The following is a 21,081-nucleotide window of genomic DNA, read 5'->3' as shown; positions in this document are numbered from 1 at the left end:
CTATGAATGTGCTGCTGAGCCCTGGTAACTCACTTCATTGTCCCTTTCATTAGGAATCCTTCCCTTGACAGAAGGTGCATACCAACCTGGATGCCCTCCCTAAATGGTTGGGAAGCCCGGAGGTGGGCTGCACTGGGATGGGGCCTTGACAAAGCTGCCCATTAGGAAATTAGGTTCCCATCTCAAGGATGGTCCTGCAGCCCAGCAGGGATTAAGTGGACAAGATTCTACCCATCTTTCTATTATTCTGAACAGAGGCGATGCCAAAACTTCTACTTACTTCACTGAGATTTACATGATCTTCTAATAAATGGTGTAGCTGGAAAGCCGAATATAGTCCTTTATTTTTGTGGCATTTGCTGTATGAAATTAAAAAAACTGATTTAGAGTTCATGACTCATGCTTTTTAAAAAATATATATTTATGACAAAGAAAAATGGTTCTTGAATAACAAGGGTAACAGTTATCACTCCTAAACTGCATGAAGCTGTGCTTGGTAATTTCCGATATACTATTCAATTTTAAAAGAATGCTAAACTATTATTTTCACTTCAATTTCATACAAACTTGAATGAGTAGAAAAGCTATAGCATTGCAAACCAAATTGGATAGAGGCCTTTAATAGTGCCCCTTCCAAAATAGTCCCAAGGAATCATAATACTGTTAACAGATAAATAGTTAGATTCAGTACAAAAGTGTCCACTTACCCTCATGTGAATATTGTATACTTTCTTTACCCAACACCAAGTAATCCAACAATAACTTGCACTTTTAAAACACCTTCAACACAGAAGCACATCCCAGCTGTGAAGCTGATAGGTGCAACCCCAGAAAGCTTGAAGGATCCCAAGAAGATATTGGAGAAAACAATGGGCGCGATTCTCCGCCCCCCATGACGGGTCGGAGAATAGCGGGTGGGCCTTCCCGACATTTTTCCCGCCCTCCCGCTATTCTCCCCCCCCCCCCCCAACTCCCGACACGAATCGCTGCCGCCGTTTTTTTACGGCCGGCAGCGATTCACAGCTGATAGATGGGCCGAAGTCCCAGCCCTTTACGCTGTTTTTACGAACGGCAAACACACCTGGTCTGGCCGTTTGTAAAAACGGCGGGAACAACTCGCTTTTTATAACCATGGCACCGATTGGCACGGCAGTACCACGGCCGTGCCAAAGGTGTCATGGGCCCGCGATCGTTGGGCACCGATCGCGGGCAGCGGGCCCGATGCCCGCGCACTATTTCTCCTTCCGCCGCCCCACAGTATCTATTCGCGGGGCGGTTGAGGGGCATCCCGGCCCGCGCATGCGCGGGTTTCGCGCAAATACGCGATGACGTCATCCGCGCATGCGCGGGTTGGAGTCTTCCAATCCGCGCATGCGCGGCTGACGTCATATGACGCGTCAGCTGGCGCTAACTCCGAAATTCGTTAAGCCCGTGATGCCGGAGCTTGCGGCGTCGGGCTGCTAGCCCCGACCGGGGACCAGAATCGGTTCCCGGTCGGGAAGGGGCGCGCTGGCGTCAAACCCGCCCGGGTTTGATGCCAGCCTTACGATTTCTCCCGTTTTGGGAGAATCGCGCCCATAGTTTTCTGTGCCAATGGTGCTATTAATGGATTTTCCAGTTTCCAGATTCAGTAATCCTCAAGCAACAAAGGGATCCACAGCCAAGAGTTTCAGAATCCCTCAAAACTTGGTTTGAGTAGATGGAAGAAAAAGGAAAATTATCTGGAATTGCGCTCTTGGTCACTATTTAGTAATCCTTAACTTCAAAGAGGCTGTGCTAAGAGAGGATTGGGAAGGGTTGTAATATTTCCTGTCACTAGTCAGCCAAAGCATACTATCCAACCTCACACATGAAGGACAATCAGATGATAAACCTGAATCCTTATTCCAGTCAAGTCTGCATCTTTTAGAGAAAAGGTAGTAAAGAGAAAAATGGGAGTAAGTATTTTTTCTCAGAAACAGGCATTACAAGTTCATACTAGACTTTAGTATCTGACCTGTATACACTCTGGAAAGTGATATTTAAGTTGTGTTCAGAAAGCAGAAGTCCAGAAAGAAAGTGTTTCCACTGCGAGTTCAACAAATAAGGCGTATCCAGAACCTTAAAAGAGCAAAAACAGATTTAGAGACAAATACAAGATCAATGATTTTCCACACTGTGTACACAGAATACGCAAGTTCCAGTGAAAAAGTAAAACTCCAAGGAGGGGCACCATCTTCTGTGGTAAAGTCAAGACGTTAAAGACAATATCAAACTTGAAGGAAAAGCGTATCATTGCAGAAAGATGGCTGGTAGGTCAAAAGATTGGAAAAAACAGCAAGAAGATGACAAAAAGATTAATAAGGAGGGAAAAATTATAGTACGAGTGAAAGGTAGCTAGAAATATAAAGACAGATAGTAAGAGTTTGTATAGATATTTAAATATGAAAATGGCTGAAAGGGGCAGCATGGTGGCACAGTGGTTAGCACTGCTGCCTCGTCACACCAGGTACTTGGGTTCGATTCCGACATTGGGTAACTGTCAGTGTAGAGTTTGCACGTTCTCCCCATGTCTGCGTGGATTTCCTCCAGGTGCTCTGGTTTCCTCCCACAGTCCAAAGATGCGGGATTAGGTGGATTGGCCATGCTAAATTGTCCCTTAGTGTCCAAATATGTGATTGGGTGGGTTATGGGGTTACAGGGATAGATACAGGGAGTGGGCCTCGGTAGGGTGTTCTTTCAGAGGATCGGTGCAAACTCGATGGGCTGAATGGCTTCCGTCTGCATTGTTAGAATTCTATTATTCATCTGAGGATCGATATTGCAAAGTAGAGAAATGGTGGATCAATTGAAAGATATTGTGCATCAGTCCTCACTATAGAGGATACATGTAACATTCCATAAATACCTATAAATCAGGAAATGGAATGGAAGGAGGAACCCAGACAATCACTATCACTAGGGAAGTGGTATTCAGCAAATTGTTGGTGCTGCAGGCTGACAAATTCCAGGGTGCGGATGGACTTCATAGGATCTTGAAAGATGTGGTTAGGGAGATAGTTGATGCATTGGATTTAATTTCCCAAATTCCCTAGATTTGGGGTGGTCCCCAGCAAATTGAAAAATAGAAAATGTAACTCCTTTATTCAAAAAGGGAGAGAGACAGAAAGCAGGAAAGTACAGATCAGTTTGCCGAACATCTGTCTTAGGAAATATGTTGGAAGCTATTATTAAGAGATTGCAGGGCAATCAGACAGATTCAACATGGTTTTGTGAAAGAGAAATTAAGTTTAATCAATTTATTTGTTAAACTTTGAAGGAGTCACATGTGCTGTGGATAATGGGGGGCCAGAGAAGGTACTATACTTCGATTTCCAGAAGGCATTTGATAAAGTGTCATATCAAAGGTTATTGCAGAAAATAAATGTTCATGGCGTAGGGAGTAACAAATTGGCATGGATGGAAGATTGGCTAAATAACAGGAAACAGAGAGTTGGCATAAATGGGTCTGTTTCTGGTTGGCAGGATGTAGCGAGTGGTATGCCACAGGAATCAGTGCTAGGGCCTGAATGTCTTACAAGTTATATCAATGAATTGGATGAAGAGCTGTAGGTATGGTTGTTAAATGTATCTATGACACAAAAATAGGTAGGAAAGAAAATTGTGGAAGCGGACATAGGGGGCACGATTCTCCGCTCCCACGCCGGGTGGGAGAATCGCAGGAGGGCCGCTCTGGCACCCGCCGTGATTCTCCCACACCCCCCCCCCAAAATGGCGTGTCGCAAAATGCGACACGTCGCTCGGATGGGCTGAGCAGCCTGCCGTTCCCGACCGGTTCACGTCGGCGGCAACCACACCTGGTCGCTGTCGGTGTGAACATGGCGCCGGCAGCTGTTTTGTGCCTTGTGGGGGGCGGAGAGGGGAATGAGCACCAAGACCGTGCTCGGGAGGGGACTGGCCCGCGATCGGTGCCCACCGATCGTCGGGCTGGCTCCTCAATGGGACGCACTCTTTCCCCTCCGCCGCCCCGCAAGATCAAGCCGCCACGTCTTGCGGGGCAGCGGAGGGGAAGACAGTAACCGCGCATGCGCGGGTTGGAGGCAGCCAACCCGCGCATGCGCGGCTGACGTTATTAGGCGCGTCGGCCGCGTCATTCTCAGCGCGCCGGGCCTTGACGCCAGCGACAAGGCCCGGCGGCCGAGATTCACGGCACGGCCCTCCTAGCCCCCCGGCGGGGGGAGAATAGGGGGCCAGGAGCGGCCTCCAACGCCGTCGTGAACCTCTCCGGGTTTCACAACGGCGTCGGGCCTGGCGGAGAATTCCGCCCAATGAGGCTACAAAGGGACATAGATATATTAAGGGAAGGATCTGGCAAATGGAGAATAATGTGGGAAATTACGAAATGGTCCATTTTGGCAGGAAAAATAAAAGAGAAGCATATTATCTAAATGGTGAGAGATTACAGAACTCTGATATTCGGAGAGGCCTGGGTGTCCTTGTGGATGAATCACAAAAGGCTAGTTTGCAGATACAGCAAGTCATTAGGAAAGCTAATAAAATGTTATAATTTATTGCGAGGAAAAATGATGACGGAAATACGGAGGTTGTGCTTCAGTTGTACAGGCCACTGGTGAGACCACATCTGGAGTGCTGTGTACAATATCGGTCTCCTTATTTAAGGAAAGATGTAATTTCATTATAAGCAGTTCAGAGATTTCTTGGTTTTAATGTTAAAATTATAAATGCCTTAATAAAATATTTTCTAAAAAAAAAAACAGTTCAGAGAAGATTTACTAGACTAATATCTGGAATGGGTGGGTTGTCTTATGAGGAAAAGGTTGGATAGGTTTGACTTGCATTCACTAGAGTTTAGAAGAATAAGAGATGTTTTGATTGAAACCTTTAAGATCCTGAGGGGTCTTGACACAGAGGATGTGGAAAGTATATTCCATTCCGTGGGAGAATCTGAAATTATTGGGTCACTGTTTAAAAATAAAGGGTTGTCCATTTCAGACAAAGATGTGGAGAATATTTTTTCTCTAAGGGTCATGACTCCTTGGAACTCTTCCTCAAAAGGGGGTGGAAGCAGAGTCTTCAATATTTTTAAGGCAGAGCATGATCCATTCTTGATTAACAAGGGGGTGAAAGGTTATCAGGAGTAGGCAGGAATGTAGGGTTGAGGCCTGCCCACATGAATGGACACTTACCGGTCTCATCCCACCTATCACCGATTTACCCACAGCAGGTAGAACCCATGCCAAATGGGAAGCAGTTTTTACTGTGCTGTCTGGTGGCTGACTATAGTCGCAGTGGGGGAAAAATTTATTTTCAGTTGCATCTGTGAACATTGAGGCACATCCCCAAAAGGTCCTTTAACCTCCTGCCAGTTTCTCAAACCCAGCCCTACTGCATCACCTCCCTTGAAGGGGGCTTGCCAGCCTGACTCTACCGATACTCTGGACTTACTTCAGCTTTCAATAACACCGCCTCTTTGGGGACTGGCTGTAGTACCACCACTCAAACACTGGTTCTTCTGGGATTACTGAGCCAAGCCAATGCAATTGGCCAGAACATTGGAGCAGAAGTCCGACCCTAAGCCAATGAACGTCCTTCCAAGTGTAAAATGGCTCTGGGGTAGCTGTTTTTTTACGGCGGGCTCTTGACTGACTTTTCAGCCAGAGGGGCAGGGAACATGGCTTCCGGTAAAATTTAGCCATAGTCACATCAGGAGATATTAGGGTCGGTGACCAAAAGAGATCGTCTTCAAGGGTGCCTTAAAGGATGAGGAAGTTTTAGAGAGATTGGTAGCACAAAGAGATTTTAAGTTCTAAATAAATATTTTTCTAACAAAAAGGCCCACATTTTTCCAAAAAAATAGCAGAAGTGAATGCAATCAGAAACTGTGTTCAAAGTTCTTCTACTTTACCTTAAATAAATTGTTGTCTTTTATAGACTGACAAGCGAGTTTTTCTACATTTCCACCTGCAATGAAGGTGGCCAAAACTACCAGCATCAAAAGCCAGGAGAAGATGAAGCTGATCCCAACTCCACTGAAAGTAATGACAGGTAGATTTTTAAAATGTTTATATAATTTCAAAATTAGTATTATAATCCATAGGATTGCATAATACATACATTTATGGGACTTCAATATTTGAAATTTATCATAATATTACTAGATTCTTACGCTAAAAGAAGGTTGCCCCCCGTGTTTGATACACAGCCTCGTGTGGTTGGAGAAGCATGCTCGTCAAAGCCACATAATCCACAAAGCAAACCAAGATAATTGAATGTAAGGATAAGTATTACAGCACAGCAGAGTGCAACACTAGCCAGCCATCTGTAAAAGGACACATATGTTAAAGTCATTTTTGTTTTTAAATAGCTGCAGAGGTTTAAAACTCAACAAGATGAAGATCACACATCATTCAATGGGGCAATGCATGAATTTAAAGGCACTGCCCTTAGTTACTTTGTTTTATATGCAACCTCCAGATATTGTAACAATAAACATAGTACACAATTCCTCTCTCCTGGAGCAACAAATATATTTTGAAATATATAAGATACGTTTATGCAAAATGAGCAAAACATTTTGCAAATAATTATGTTCAAGCTTTTTTTAATAAACTGTCAATGTTGGAATCTTGAAATGGATAGTTATTGAATTAAAAATAAGCTTGAGGCACTGTGGCACAGTGGCTAGCACTGCTGCCTCACAGCGCCGAGGACCCAGGTTTGATCCCGGCCCTGGGTCACTGTCCGTGTGGAGTTTGCACATTCTCCCAGTGGGTATCACACCCCACAACCCAAAGATGTGCAGGGTAAGTAGAATGGCCATGCTAAATTGCCCCTTAATTGGAAAATAAAAAATTGGGTATTCTAAATTTAAAAGAAAAAATCTTATTTTTAAAAGAAGAAAAGGTAAGCTTAAAAAAGAAAATCTACCTGTAAAAATCATACTTTTCCAGATATGGAAAATACTGAAGAAAGTATTGCTGGGCCAGATTAAGATACACAGTGGAAGTATGGATGAAATCATCAATAGCCCCCTCCTGAGTCAAAGTTGAAATTTTCTCTCCAATTTCATGGAGCTCAATCTTTGCATCTGAAACAAAAAACAAATCATACAAATCTGCACAACTACATATGCACACATTAATTGTGTCAATTCTATCCTTATAATTTTTGATTGAGACAGATGGGACAGGCTTGTGAAAATGCACTTTACACCATAATATGAAATGCACATCTATTTATCACCATGTATATTTTCTTTTAAACTGCAAAACTCAAGCTAAAACAATACAGACAATGTAAATGTAAGGCTTTGATGGCATTAGTCATGAATTTGCAATTTGCAAATAGGAAAAGTGTTTTGTACAACTACACCCATAGCACTGAGATTGGTTTGCCACCATAAATCAGCAGAGGCCAAAGTCTTAAAATCCAGTAGGAATTCAGTAGTATACCAAAATCTAAAATTCATCACAAGATTTAGAAAGGTTTATTGTAGCTTCTGCAAACGGATTAATAGGAAATTAGAAAATTGTGACTCTGGCACATACAGGTAAAACACATAAAGGCACACTATGTCATAACTTTTACATATTGTGCTTAGGTTTTGCTTAAACTTACGAAAAACTGCTGCAAAATTGGGATGTCATCATAAAAAGAGAAATACCAGAAAAATGTTTAGTAGAAATTATTTTTTTAAATTCCAAAACATTCAACTTTATTCACACACACACTTTTCTTTCAGTTAACTGACAAGCTATGATTGTCATCACTCATTGTTAATTTAAGGAAAAGGCAAATTTATGCAGTAGATCAAAAATGCAGAGAATTAAATATTACTACAACTGTACCTGATGAAAATGATTTGGTTTCATTTTCAAGCATTGCTGGAATTTCATTAAATGCTGAATGTCCCTAGAATTATATAAGTAAATTATAAACATATGAACCAACAGGGCAAACAGGTTTTTATTACATTCTCAGCAGCACTATAAAAATTAATATTATAATTTAACATTATTAGTAAAAACAATAGTTACAATCTGGAATTTGCTTGCTAAAAGTGGAAGCAGATTCAATACCAGTTCGGACAGGGGTCATGCCCGAGTTTACCCAGGCATACACAATCTGATTTATAAATGTATTGGCTATTTCTTCAATGCCACAGGGTCAAAATCATGGAACTCCCTACTTAGCAGCACTAAACGGGTTCCTTCACCACAAAAACTGTAGGGGCTCATGGCTGTGCAATGGAATTACACTTTTAAAAAAGGAGATCAAGGAAATATCACTTTTTTAAACTCTTTCATAGGATGTGAGCATCGCTGTCTAGGTCAACATTTGTTGTCCATCCACAATTGCCCTCGAGAAGATGGTGGTTAGCTGTCCTCTTGAACTGCTGCAGTCCATGTGTGTAGGTAGACCCATAATACTGTCAGGAAGGGTGCTACCGAATTTTGATCCAGCGACAGTGAAGGAACAGCGATAATGTTCCAAGTCAGGAGGATGTGTGGCTTGGAGGGGATCTTGCATTTGGTGGAGTTCCCATGTGTCTGCTGTCGTAGTGTGGTTGCAGGTTCAGAAGGTGCTGTCAAAGGACCTTGGTGAGTTGCTGCACTGCATCTTGCATATGGTTTACTATTTTGTGGCGATGGTGAAGGGAGTGGATGTTGAAGGCGGTGGATGAGGTGCCAATCAAGCAGGCTGCTTTTCCCTGGATGGTGGCATTGTGAATATTGTAGCTGCACTTATTTGAAGCAAGTGGAGATCCCATCACACTACCTTGTAGATGGTGGACAGCTTTGGGAAGTCAGAACATGAGTTACTTGTCACTGAATTCCTAGACTCTGAGCTGCTCTTGTAGTCACAGTAGTAATATGGCTGACCATTTCTTTTCCTGATAAACGGCAACCCTCAGGATGTCGATAGTGGGGGATTCAACAATGGTAATGACATTGAATGTCAAAGGGTGAAGGTGAGTTCATTCTATTAGAGATGGGCATTGCCTGGCACTTATGTGGCATGGATGTTACTTGCCACTTGTCAGTCCAAGCCTGGATAATGTCCGGTTCTTACTGCATTTTGAGATGGACTGCTTCAATATCTGAATCTGATATGCATGAAATTACATCAATTTAAATATAATTAAACAGCTTTACACCGTAACGAGCAGCCCCGAGAATTCTGCTGCCTGGCAGCCTGACATCACACTGGCGAGAAATGCTACTAGTTTCCAAAAACACAAACAGTCGTGTTGACCACACCGAAGGTGCAGAGGTGCCTGGAGCACCCAGAGTTCAGGTGGTGGGAGGGTTACCTTGACACTTGTAATAATAATAATAACAGTAATTTTATTTGTCACAAGTAGGCTTACATTAACACTGCAATCAAGTTATTGTGAAAAGCCCCTCGTCACCATATTCCGGCGCCTGTTCAGGTACACGGGAGGAGAATTCAGAATGTCCAATTCACCTAACACTTGTGGGAGGAAACCCACGCAGACACGGTGAGAAAGGGGAAGACTCCGCACAGACAGTGAACCAAGCCGGGAATCGAACTTGGGACCCCTGGCACTGGGAAGCAACTGTGCTAACCACTGTGCTACCATGCTTGTGGAGGTGGTTCCACATGGCCATGGAGGGGAGGGGGTGGGTAGGAGTTAATTATCTTTGCAGATTTGGGCATCCCCCGCCCACAATTGTTCTTTTGAGAGAGTTTCAGAAGAGCTGGACAGAAAGCCTGACTGCCTGTTTCTTCAGAGAAATACACTGCTTTTCACTCAGAACCTGATACTTTGCCTTTTTGTTTTGAAAATTCTGCCATGGTCTCAGAACAACTCCTTTATTTGTTTTTTTTACAAATGTATAGTACCCAATTATTTTAGTTTGCAATTAAGGGGTAATTTAGCTTGGCCAATCCACCTAACCTGTACATCTTTGGGGTGTGGGGGTGAAACCTACACAGACACGGGGGGGAGGGGGGGTGCAAACTACACATGGACAGTGACCCAGGGCCGAGATTCGAACCTAGGTCCTCAGCGCCATAGTCCCAGTGCTAACCACTGTGCCAGCTGCCACCCAGAACAACTCCTTTCTTCCTCCAACTGAATATAAAATTCAACCATTTATGGTCGCTGTTACCTAGGGATGCCTTCACTATGAGATCATCAATTACTCCCATCACGTTGCAAAATTCACGTCTAGTCGAGCCTGCTCTGTAGTTGGCTCCACAATGCGCTGTTCTAAAAACCTATCTGGAAAAATTCTAAGAACTCCTCATCTAGGCTACTTTTGCCCATCTTATTTTTCCAATCTATATGTAAATTAAAATCCCCCATGATTATCACTGTACTTTTCTGACAAGCTCCAATTATTTTTTCCTTTCTGCTCCACCTTACCATGTGGTTACTATTAGGGGGCCTGTACACCACTCCCACAAGTGACGGCTTGTCTTTGCCATTTCTCATCTCTACCAAATCATTCCCACATCCTGGTTTTCTGAACTTGGGTCCTCCCTGTGATTGTGCTTATACTGTCATTAACTAACAGAGCCACCGCTCCACAGTTTCCACACTTCTTACCTTCTTAAATATCCTGTACCTTTCAATACTCAGGTCCCAATCCATGTTCTCCTGCAGCCATGTCTCCATAATGGCTATTAAATTGAACTTATTTATGTTGATATGCGCTCTCAGTTCATCTGTTTTGTTTTGAACACTATGTGCATTCAGATATGGAGCATTTAGTTTTATCCTTTTTATAACCTCCAGTCTCATCCATGTATTTGCTGCTGGATTTGTACGCTCTATCCCTTCCTGTCATGGGCTGATTTTTCATTTCCTGTAATAATACCTTTCTCTTTTGCCTTGTCTCTGCTCTTTCATGTACCACAGTTTCCCAAATTTGATCATTTTCCTCACTTTTTATTTTTTCCGTGCTCCCTAGTTATGTGGCTCACAAGAACACTGGCCCCAGAATGGTTCAACATTAGACCATCCCAACAGTACGTATCCCACTTTCCCCAGCACTGGTGCCGGTGCCCCATGAATCAGAACCCTTTTATCCCACACCAGTCATTGAGCCACACATTCATCACTCTAATCTGACTTGTCCTATGTAAATTTGCACGTCGCTCAGGTAATAATCCAGAGATTATGACCGTAAGGTTTTGTTTCTTAATTTAGTGCCTGGTTCTCATGTTAACTATGCAGGACCACCTCAATTGTCCTACTTATGTCGTACCGACATTGACCATGACAACTGGGTCCTCCCCCTCCCACTGCAAGTTTCTCTCCAGCATCAAGCAGATATTTAACCTTGCAATTGAATATAAATAAGTGAGTTTTATTACTCTCACTGTTACTTTGACAATAAATGATGGCTTATTTTCTCTTCCTTATTTTTTCATAAGATCTGGAGTCACCTAAGTCATTAATGGGCTAAATGGGCTTTTAATAACCATCGACAATGGTTTCATGGTCATTTTAATTAGACATTTTTATAGAATTCAAATTTCACCATCTGTTTGTGGGATTCGAAACCGGGTTCGCAGGGCATTACTCTGGATTATTAATCCAATGAAAATACCACCACGCCACTGCCTCTCCCACCATGATGTGTATTCTCTGTTGTTGTAGTAAAACATAGAAATATGTGTTAAACAGTGTCCGACTCGGTAATTGATACCTGTAGTCCACCTTCAATTATCATTGTACCCCAGTATTGCTGTGAAGAGATCGGGCTATTTATGATAATTATCTTTCCAATGGGGATAAGGTATGTGGGACAGTCTGAGGAAGGGTAATTTAGCCACTCTACGTAAAACCATAAACATGCATGGCAAATCCCAAACCAGTTCTCCACTCCGTATGTGCAGAGGCACACTGTAGATTTTGTGTGACACTTAGCATTCAGATACCCTATAAGAACTTCAAAATGCTAGTCAAAAGTTCAAAAACACAGTTCTTAAACATAACCCAGTACACTTTCAAAATCTCATTCCAAAACATCTGTAGTTCAGATATGTTCATCTCATTAGATTTTCATTCTAAATTCCCAGCATTCACTTTCAGTTACCTAAGTAACCTAGGCTTCTACTGAAATTATTCGAACCATAGTTGCACTGATTAACTGTTACAAATTTCTACCTAAATGTAACAACTAAAATCTAAGACTTAGGGCAGCACGGTAGTACACGTGGTTAGCACTGTGGCTTCATAGCACCAGGGTCCAAGGTTTGATTCCCCGCTGGGTCAACGTCTGTGCGGAGTCTGCCTGTTCTCCCCATGCCTGCTTGGGTTTCCTCCGGGTGCTCCGGTTTCCTCCCACAGTCCAAAGACGTGCAGGTTAGGTGGATTAGCCATGATAAATTGCCTCAGTGACCAAAAAAAGGTTAGGAGATGTTATTGGGTTACGGGGATAGGATGGAAGTGAGGGCTTAAGTGGGTCGGTGCAGACTCGATGGGCCGAATAGCCTCCTTCTGCACTGTATGTTTTATGTTCCAAGACACAAAGGCAGGAATTCTCCAGTCGACATGATTCTCTTTTCCCGCTGGCAGAGCACCACCACCCGAGGATTTCCCATGGAAATACCATTGACAAGCAGCAGAAAGAGAGAAACCCACTGACTGCAAAAGGCGCGTTGCCGAGAATTTCCCAGTGAAGTGGGGTTTCTTCAATGGGAAATCCCAGTGACAAGCTGGCGGTCTGGAGAATCCTGTCCAATATCATCCTCCAAATTATTACGATTTGTGATGATAGGCAGAGTAATAACCTGTATATAATATGAATAGTTCATCATCACTCTAAATTCTATGATCTATGATCTGCATGTGTATTATAAGTTATATGTTTTACTGTTGTAGTTCTAGCATCCGACCAGCAGGTGGGGTGAGTATGGAGTCCCAGGACTTGGATGCACCATGTGTTCCTGCAGAAGGTGTTTGTAAGGAGTTGATAGCAGTCGCATATGAGAGCAGCTCTGTTGTATCTTTGTGTAAGTTAGTGTTAGACATTTATTTCCAACTGTATTCATCTTATACATTTTAGTTATTCGTTAGTGTAGTGTTAGTAATAAATAACTTTATTTACAAAACAAAGTCTCATATTCTTTGTTCACACGTCGATATCGAGATTCCACATCAGCCCAAAGAACAGTACACCTTAACAAACATACATGGTTGCTTTAAAATTAGCAAAGAAGCACAGATCATTATTTATATGTAGACATGTATCCTGACACATATATAAATAGAGAATAACCAATTATGAACCAGAAACAGTTTCAAAGGTTGTGACTAGTCACAAGGAAATACTCTGCGAATGCCATTACTTGTAGTTATTAGAATACTTCACCTGACTTCCTTTTCAGTCTTAATTCATCGAGTTTTACTTTTGAATGACATAGCTTAACTGCCTTTAATGGGGCTTCAATTCATGTTTCCTTTTGCATGCTACATAGTATGCATATAAAATACAAACACATGAACATTGATCTTACATAGATAGAACATAGTGCAGAAGGAGGCCGTTCAGCCCATCGAGTCTGCACCGACCCACTTAAGCCTTCACTTCCCCCTTATCCCGTGACCCAGTAACCCCTCCTAACCTATTTTGGTCACTAAGGGCAATTTATCATGGCCAATCCATCTAAACCGCATGTCTTTGGACTGTGGGAGGAAACCGGAGCACCAGGAGGAAACCCACGCAGACACGGGGAGAACGTGCAGACTCCGCACAGACAGTGACCCAGCAGGGAATCGAACCTGGGACCCTGGCGCTGTGAAGCCACAGTGCTAATCACTTGTGCTACCGTGCTGCCAGTACCTGAAGATTTCGCATTCACCTCAAAACTTCACTAATCCAGGCTTGCTACCACTGCTTTGACATCTCCATCACTCAATTTTTTAAACAGACGCCTCTACCAATCTGTTTCCAAGTTCATGTTTAGCAAATTCCCTTGAATAAATTGAAGGTCACCTAAAAAGACTTTTATTAATCTCTACAACCAGTAAAGCATAATCTTTGGATTTATCTTGAGTACTTTAAATGTGGCTCAAAAATAAGGACCATATAAATCCCAAAATATGTCATACAGATTACAATTAGAATTTCTTCTAAGAAACATAATTTAGTAAACATAACGCCATTACCAGCACAAAGCCTTAGAAAACGCAGGAAGTGACAGTATAGCCTCACTGGCATTTTAAAAGTTCCAAAAAAAAGAGAGCATTGTTTACCTTCTGAATTGAGTCTTCAAAGTCAGTTTTCAGCACATCATTCACATTTGCGAGTTCAGAATCAACACCTTGTAGCTGAAGTATGGAAAACAAATTTCAGGTGGTTTTAAAAGCCTAGATTCCACAGTTATAATGACAGCAAAATTGTCAGCATTTGTCATCATTACAATCACAAGTCTGACAGCTACTTATGGTCCACACATACTTCAATGGTGGAAATTTAGAAATAGTTGTTAGTTATCTTCCTTGTCTTCACTGCTGCAGACCGTGCTGATGGAGACTTTTAGAAATCAAGTGAATTGCCGTGAACTTCCTCTTTGATGACATTAGTTTCTGTAAAAACCCTTGCAACAGGTTACACTTTGCTGAATGAGGCGTGATTGGGTTTTAATGGTGCACAAAATTAATAGTTTCTACTGAACAGTCCCTTTGGTCCTCAAAAGCTAATGTTTGTGAGATAGCAAATTCTGTCACCATGATAAGAAAATTCCACAGATTATTAATTTTGCTTCTAAATTCAACATTTCAGCTTCTGCCTTAATTCCGTGAGTATGCTTCAATCATTAGTTTGATGCCTACAAAGTATTAAAAATATAAGGATAATTAGTGGATTTTACTTTGTAATTTGCTGTTGGTGAGAATTCTTCAATTTTATTGGCTGCTTAGCCTACTTGATGATATACTTATTCATAAGTTCATAAGATATAGGAGCAGAATTAGGCCATTCAGCCCATCGAGTCTGCTCCACCATTCTATCATGGCAGATATGTTCGTCATCTGCTACCTACAATGTTACAGACCAAGAGCTGGATGGCGAAATCAGCCAAAGCATCTCCTCCCCAGAACACATGACCGAGGAGCAGGAGTAGGCAATTTAGCCTCCCGAGGCAAACGCCCTCAATGTGATCATGGTTGATCCCATCCTGGCCTCAACTTCACCGTCCTGCCCGTTCTTCATAACCCTTCAATCCATTACCAATTAAAACCTGTCAAACTCCTGCTTAAATTTACTCACTGTGCTTGCATCCACCGCACTCTGGGGTAGCGAATTCCACAGATTCACAACCTTTTGGGAGAACTAGTTTTTCCTCAAATCTGTTTTAAATTTGCTAAAAGATTATGACCTCTCGTTTTATTGCTGAAAGATGGAATTCCATGAGTTGCTCCTGGAGTCAAAATAATGCTGGCAAAGGTACAATCCAGGCCACAAAGATCCAGCAATCTTTGCTGCTGACCACAGCATTCAGCCCAATGATTGTTTGACAATTAGAAAACTTAGTAAGAAAAATGCTAAGGAGAAAGGAATTGAGCATATTATATAATAATAAACGAAAAACACTGCATATGCTGGAAATCCAAAATAAAATCAGAAATGGGAGCAGGCCTGGCAGCATCTGTGGAGAGACAAACACGAGTTAACGTTTCACGTCCAATATGATTTTTTCAACTCTGAAGAAAAGTCATATGGACTTGAAACATTAACTATGAATATTAAGAATAATCACGTTTCAATATTTTTATAATGCATACATTCTGAACCAAAAATAAAATTAATTTTAAACTCTACTGAGTTTTGTGAACTGTAATTTCATTGCCATCTGGATTTAGGTGGGAGGCGCTGTGAAGTCTACAGCAACAGTGACATTTACAATAACACATGCTGCAGTGCTACCTTCTAATTTAAATAAATCAGGCTGCAAACATTTGGCTTTACATCCATGAACTATATCTGCAAACTGGGAATGGGATACAGAGCAGTGAAAAGTAATTTTCAGTAAAACTTAAGTTAAAAAAATGTTTCCAGAGCCAAAATACTGTCATTGTCTTTTACATTGTCAAATTTCTTATGTGTTGTTCTGCTTATGCTGACTTATTAAATTAACACATAAGGAGAACCTCTGGTTGCGGCATGTAAGGAGCGGCCGCAAACAAGGCAGCTCCCGTCCGGGCACTTCTTTTTCGATCTTTTCCGCAAGGTTTGTGAAGAGTGTTATGGCAGTATTTTAAATTAATCGATGGGATAAAGCTCCCATATAGTGGAAATGCCCATGAAACCAAGTTTGAAGAAGTCGGCAAGCAAAGAATCGTCATCCAAATCAGATTCCTGTCAAGGCTCATCGAAAAAGGAATGGCACGGCCGCTGACTAGGCTAAAGTTTCCTTGTTATCAGTTGAGATGCTTATAGGCATCTTCATGGAGGAATTCAAAAACAATGGCAGTCTGTCTCCGAGGACCTCCATAAATTAATCAAGGAGGTCCCGTTTCCTATTCGATCAATGCTGGCAAAATTGGAAGAAACAGTGTTGCAGGGCACGGAGGCGACTCTTTCGATGCAGAGCAAGCTGATTGTCTCTTTAGAGGCTGAGATGACAATATTGACTGACAATAACAAATCTCTGCGTGCCAAAGTAGATGACTTGGAAAATCACTCCAGGAGGCAAAATCTTATAGAATATAGAACAGTACAGCACAGAACAGGCCCTTCGGCCCTCGATGTTGTGCCGAGCAATGATCACCCTACTCAAACCCACGGATCCAACCTATACCCGTAACCCAACAACCCCCCCCCCCCCCTTAACCTTACTTTTTAGGACACTACGGGCAATTTAGCATGGCCAATCCACCTAACCCGCACATCTTTGGACTGTGGGAGGAAACCGGAGCACCCGGAGGAAACCCACGCACACACGGGGAGGACATGCAGACTCCGCAGATGTGTGGCTGCCGGAGGGAATGGAGGGCCACACCCGACTGACTATATGTTGAAGATGTTTTTGAAGATGTTGGGGGAGGGTAGACAGTTGATCCCTCCCGAGCTGGATCGGGCCCATCGCTTGCCGTCAGAAGCCTCGCCCAGGAGAGCCACCTTGGGCAATTAATCATTAGGTTCCACAGTTACCAGGATAAGGTACAAGTCCTGAGGTGGGCAGCTGATCACCGTAACTACAAATGGGAGGAGCATGCCGTTTTGCCCTATCAGGGCGTGGGAGCAGATCTGGCAAAAAAGAGGGCAATATTTAACAGGGCCATAGCTGCGCTTTTCAAAAGGAGTTCAGTTTGGGATGGTTCACTCGACACTTATAATTCAAAAAACGACAACTTTGAGCTGCCGGAGTATGCCAACGTGTTTTTGTGAGGAAGCATGGGCAAGGGATAATTGTTAATTGCATATTGTATTTTGTATTATATATGGGGTCTTGTTGTCATTGCAGAGGGCTTGCGGTTATGGGGTCTTGTTAGGTTTCTTATACCAGTTTGTATTTTATTATTCTTGTATGGGACGGGTGTTTCCTTTTGTTCATCGATGTTGAATGCGGTGGGGAGGGGACTGGTTATTGTGGTTACTCAGTTTTATATGCCCCAGGCGTGGGTTGCTCTGCTAACTGTAGAAGGTAGTTAATGGGAGTGAAGCGGCGGGGGTAACTGCAGCTCATAATCATGGTATAGGTTTTGGATAATAAGCTTAAGGGGTCGGATCTGTTTGGGATTAGGGATTGTTGAGGTTCGGGATATTGAGGTAAAGGCTTGAGGGTGTTATCTGCCTTTTGGCTGTTTGTTTGGGCTTTTGGTTGTGGTTTTAATGAGAGGCGGGGAGGTGAGGGGGGGAGGCGGGGAGGTGAGGGGGGGAGGCGGGGAGGTGAGGGGGGAATGCGGAGGTGGTTTATTGACGGTGACTACAGCTTGCTCTTTGCTCTATTTCATTGGGGGTATTGGTGGCCATCTCGGGTGGCTCGATGCCTGTACATTTTAAGTAATTATAGAATTATCTCTTTTGGTGAATATGGCTGACTCGGGTACAGGGGTGGCGGGGGGGGGGGGGGGGGGGGGGGGGGATGTAAAACTCCCCCCAATTCGGCTGGTCACTTGGACTGTGAGGGGTTGAACGGTCCAGTGAAGAGATCGAGGACATTCGCTCATCTGAAAAATAAGTGCTGATGTGATATTTTTGCAGGAGACTCATTTGCGGATCAGAGACCAGACAAGGTTATGGAAGGGTTGGGTGGGACAGGTCTTCCACTCGGGATTTGATGATATTGATAAAGAAATGGGTTTCTTTCTCGACTTTTAGGATTCTGACAGATCCCAACGGGAGACACATGATTATCAGTGGGTCTTTGATGGGGCACCTCGGTGGGCCCAGTAAATGTATATATATGCTCCAAACTGGGATGATACAGTTCATATTAATAAATTACTGGCCACTATTCCACAAGTCAGCTATTCTTAGGGGGAGACTTTAATTATGTTTTGGATCCTAGACTGGACCAATCTATGCCAAAGTCTTTGATTCTTTCAGGAGTGGCTAAATCTTTGGTGACTTTCATGGAGCAGATGTGGGGGTTGGGGCAGACCCATGAGGGTTTCTGCATCCAAAGGATGAGGACTTTTAATTCTTCTCCTATGTTCATCAGGTCTATTCTCGAATAGACTTTTTTGTGTTGGTTAGGTCTCTCCACTCTGGAGTGAAGAGGGCGGGGTACACGGCAATTGTTATCTCAGACCATGGTCCACATTTCATGGATTTAGTATTTGAGCCAGATTCCTTTCTACGCTAGATTGTTGGCAGATAAATATTTCTATGAACGTATCTCTTCCGCCATTGAAGAATACACAACGTTCAAGGAGCTACTCTATTTCCCCCATCCACTATGGGAGGCCCTTAAAGCCGTAATTATGGGAGAGAGTATCTCATATAAATCACAGAGATGGTTCTGGAAGGTTGGAGCAAAAGAACTTGGTGAACTCCATCCTAGAGGTGGACCGTCGATATTCAATTGCCCCTACACCCAAGTTGCTAGCATCTAGGAAGAAATTGCAGACAGAATTTGAGCAACTCTCAACGGGTAAGGCGGTGGGCCAGCTTCAACGCTTGAGGGGGACCTTTTGTGAGCATGGAGACAAGGCCAGTTGTCTTTTGCGCACAGCTGAGGCAGCAGGCGGCCTTCCGGGAAATTGATCAAGCGAGGCATACGGATGGCAGGCTGCTCTTCGCCTCAACGCAGGTTAATGCAGTGTTTGGAGAATTTTACCAACGGCTGTATAGATTGGAGCCCCAAGAGGAGACGTTGCCATTGATGCAATTTTTGGAGGGGCTGTCCTTCCTGAAGGTGGAGATGGAGAGCAGGGAGAAATTAGACTTGAGAAGGTGGTGAGGTGCATTGGTACCATGCAGTCTGGCAAGGCCCTGGGCCCGGATGGGATTCTCATTGATTTTTATAACAAATATACAGGACAATTGGCCCCACTGATATTGGCTATGTTTACTGATTCCCTGGCCCAGGGGTCTTTGCCAGCTACATTGGTGCAGGCATCCATCTCCTTAATTCTGAAGAATGGCAAGGACCCTACAGGGTGTGGGTCATGTAGGCTGATTTCTTTGCTTAATGCTGATGCCAAGTTGCTGGTCAACGTGCTGGCAGTGAGGCTGGAGCCCTTCTTCCCAACTGAAAATAGCCTGAGCTCAAGGTATATGTACAGACACTAGCGATGGGAGCCCTATGCAACAAATGGATCTAAGATATGAATTTCAGCCCACAACCGAACCGTCCCAAAATTTCAAATAGGTACTCCCACTCAACTCTGAGACAATTACCTCCGGATCAGATGGGGTTTGTCAAGGGTCAGTAGTTACCAACCAATATATGTAATTTATTAAACATTGTTCTGTCCCCCTCTCCAGTTTCCGATCCGGAGGTAATTGTCTCAGAGTTGAGTTATATCATGGACCCAGTCTCCACGATGGATAAGATAATGAAGCTACTGAGGAGTTTCGGCTACTTTTCGGGGTACAAGGTAAATCGGGACAAGAGCGAATATTTTCCAGTGAACCCCCCCAAAAGAGGGGAGTCGACGTGGGGATGTTGCCTTTTCGCCTTGCCAGGTCTAGCTTTCATTATTTGGGAATCCGGGTGGCCCACGACTGGGTCTTTCTTCAGAAACTTAATTTTGCTAGGCTGGTGAATGAGGTCAGAGCAGATTTGCAGAGGTGGGATTACCTTCCCTTGTCCTTGCCGGGCAGAGTTCACACAGTTAAAATGAACATCCTTCTGAGGTTTTTGTTTCTTTTCCAATGTCTCTCTACCTTTCTTCCCAAATCATTCATTGCCAAAGTCGATAAGTTGATTACCTCTTTCATTTGGGCAGGAAGGACTCTAAGAATTTGCAGGAATTCTGGCCCTGCAGTAATTCCTGCAGAGAGAAAGACAATCAGGGGTCTTAGCCTTACCTAATTTGTTGTTCTATTATTGGGCTGCCAAGACTGAAAAAGTACTGGGGTGGTTTAGGGATCCAAATTGCATACGGGGGGAGATTGAGGCAGGCTCCTATTGTATTTCCAGTTTGCGGGCCTTGGTAACTGCCTCGCTTCCTTTTTCTCCTACGAAACTTACCTTGACTCCCATGGCTACACTGAAGGTTTGGAGACAATTCAGGCAACATTTTAGGCTCGGCTCAATATCATTGTTGGCCCCTACCTGTGTGAATCACCACTTTGGACTTGTGGTTAGGGTCCTAAGGGAGGGAAGGTCTGGAAACGTTTAGTGACTTGTTTGTGGAAGGCAGTTTTATAGGTTTTCAGGAGCTGGTGGAAAAATTCCAACTCCTGGGGTCTAATGTTTTTTTTAGCAATCTGCAGGTGTATGCTTTCCTATGTAAGGAGGTCTCATTGTTTCTTTTAGCATTCCCGCCCACTCTAATAAATAGGATTCTGGGAGGGATTCTCCCGCCATGCCAGCTTGCCGACCAGAAATTCCTGCCCAAGATCAATGGACCTTTACATAGTCCGCATCCTGCCCATGGCAATCTTTCGGCGGGTGGGGCGGAAGAATCCAGCCCTCTGTCTCTTGCTG

General features: G+C 43.3%; 1 protein-coding gene across 17 annotated transcripts in view; it reads right to left on the bottom strand.

Moving 5' to 3' along the window:
- Positions 1–21,081, bottom strand: part of LOC119963057 (prominin-1-A-like) — a 308,012-nt gene that overhangs the window by 99,572 nt on the left and 187,359 nt on the right. For 16 of the 17 annotated variants that reach the window (XM_038791582.1, XM_038791585.1, XM_038791593.1 and 13 more), the window contains 7 exons: positions 14,234–14,308; positions 7,848–7,911; positions 6,928–7,087; positions 6,167–6,319; positions 5,906–6,029; positions 1,997–2,100; positions 281–359 (listed from right to left, as the gene is read on the bottom strand). In XM_038791582.1, coding sequence (XP_038647510.1) covers positions 281–359; positions 1,997–2,100; positions 5,906–6,029; positions 6,167–6,319; positions 6,928–7,087; positions 7,848–7,911; positions 14,234–14,308 — 759 coding nt within the window. The remainder of the gene's footprint in view (positions 1–280; positions 360–1,996; positions 2,101–5,905; positions 6,030–6,166; positions 6,320–6,927; positions 7,088–7,847; positions 7,912–14,233; positions 14,309–21,081) is intronic. The other variant, XM_038791597.1, reaches the window with a different exon arrangement.

The sequence above is a fragment of the Scyliorhinus canicula genome, chromosome 3 (assembly GCF_902713615.1).
Source record: "Scyliorhinus canicula chromosome 3, sScyCan1.1, whole genome shotgun sequence".
In the NCBI taxonomy this organism is placed as follows: domain Eukaryota; kingdom Metazoa; phylum Chordata; class Chondrichthyes; order Carcharhiniformes; family Scyliorhinidae; genus Scyliorhinus; species Scyliorhinus canicula.
The sequence above is the reverse complement of the archived record's forward strand: the minus strand, read 5'-3'. Positions and strand labels throughout refer to the sequence as shown.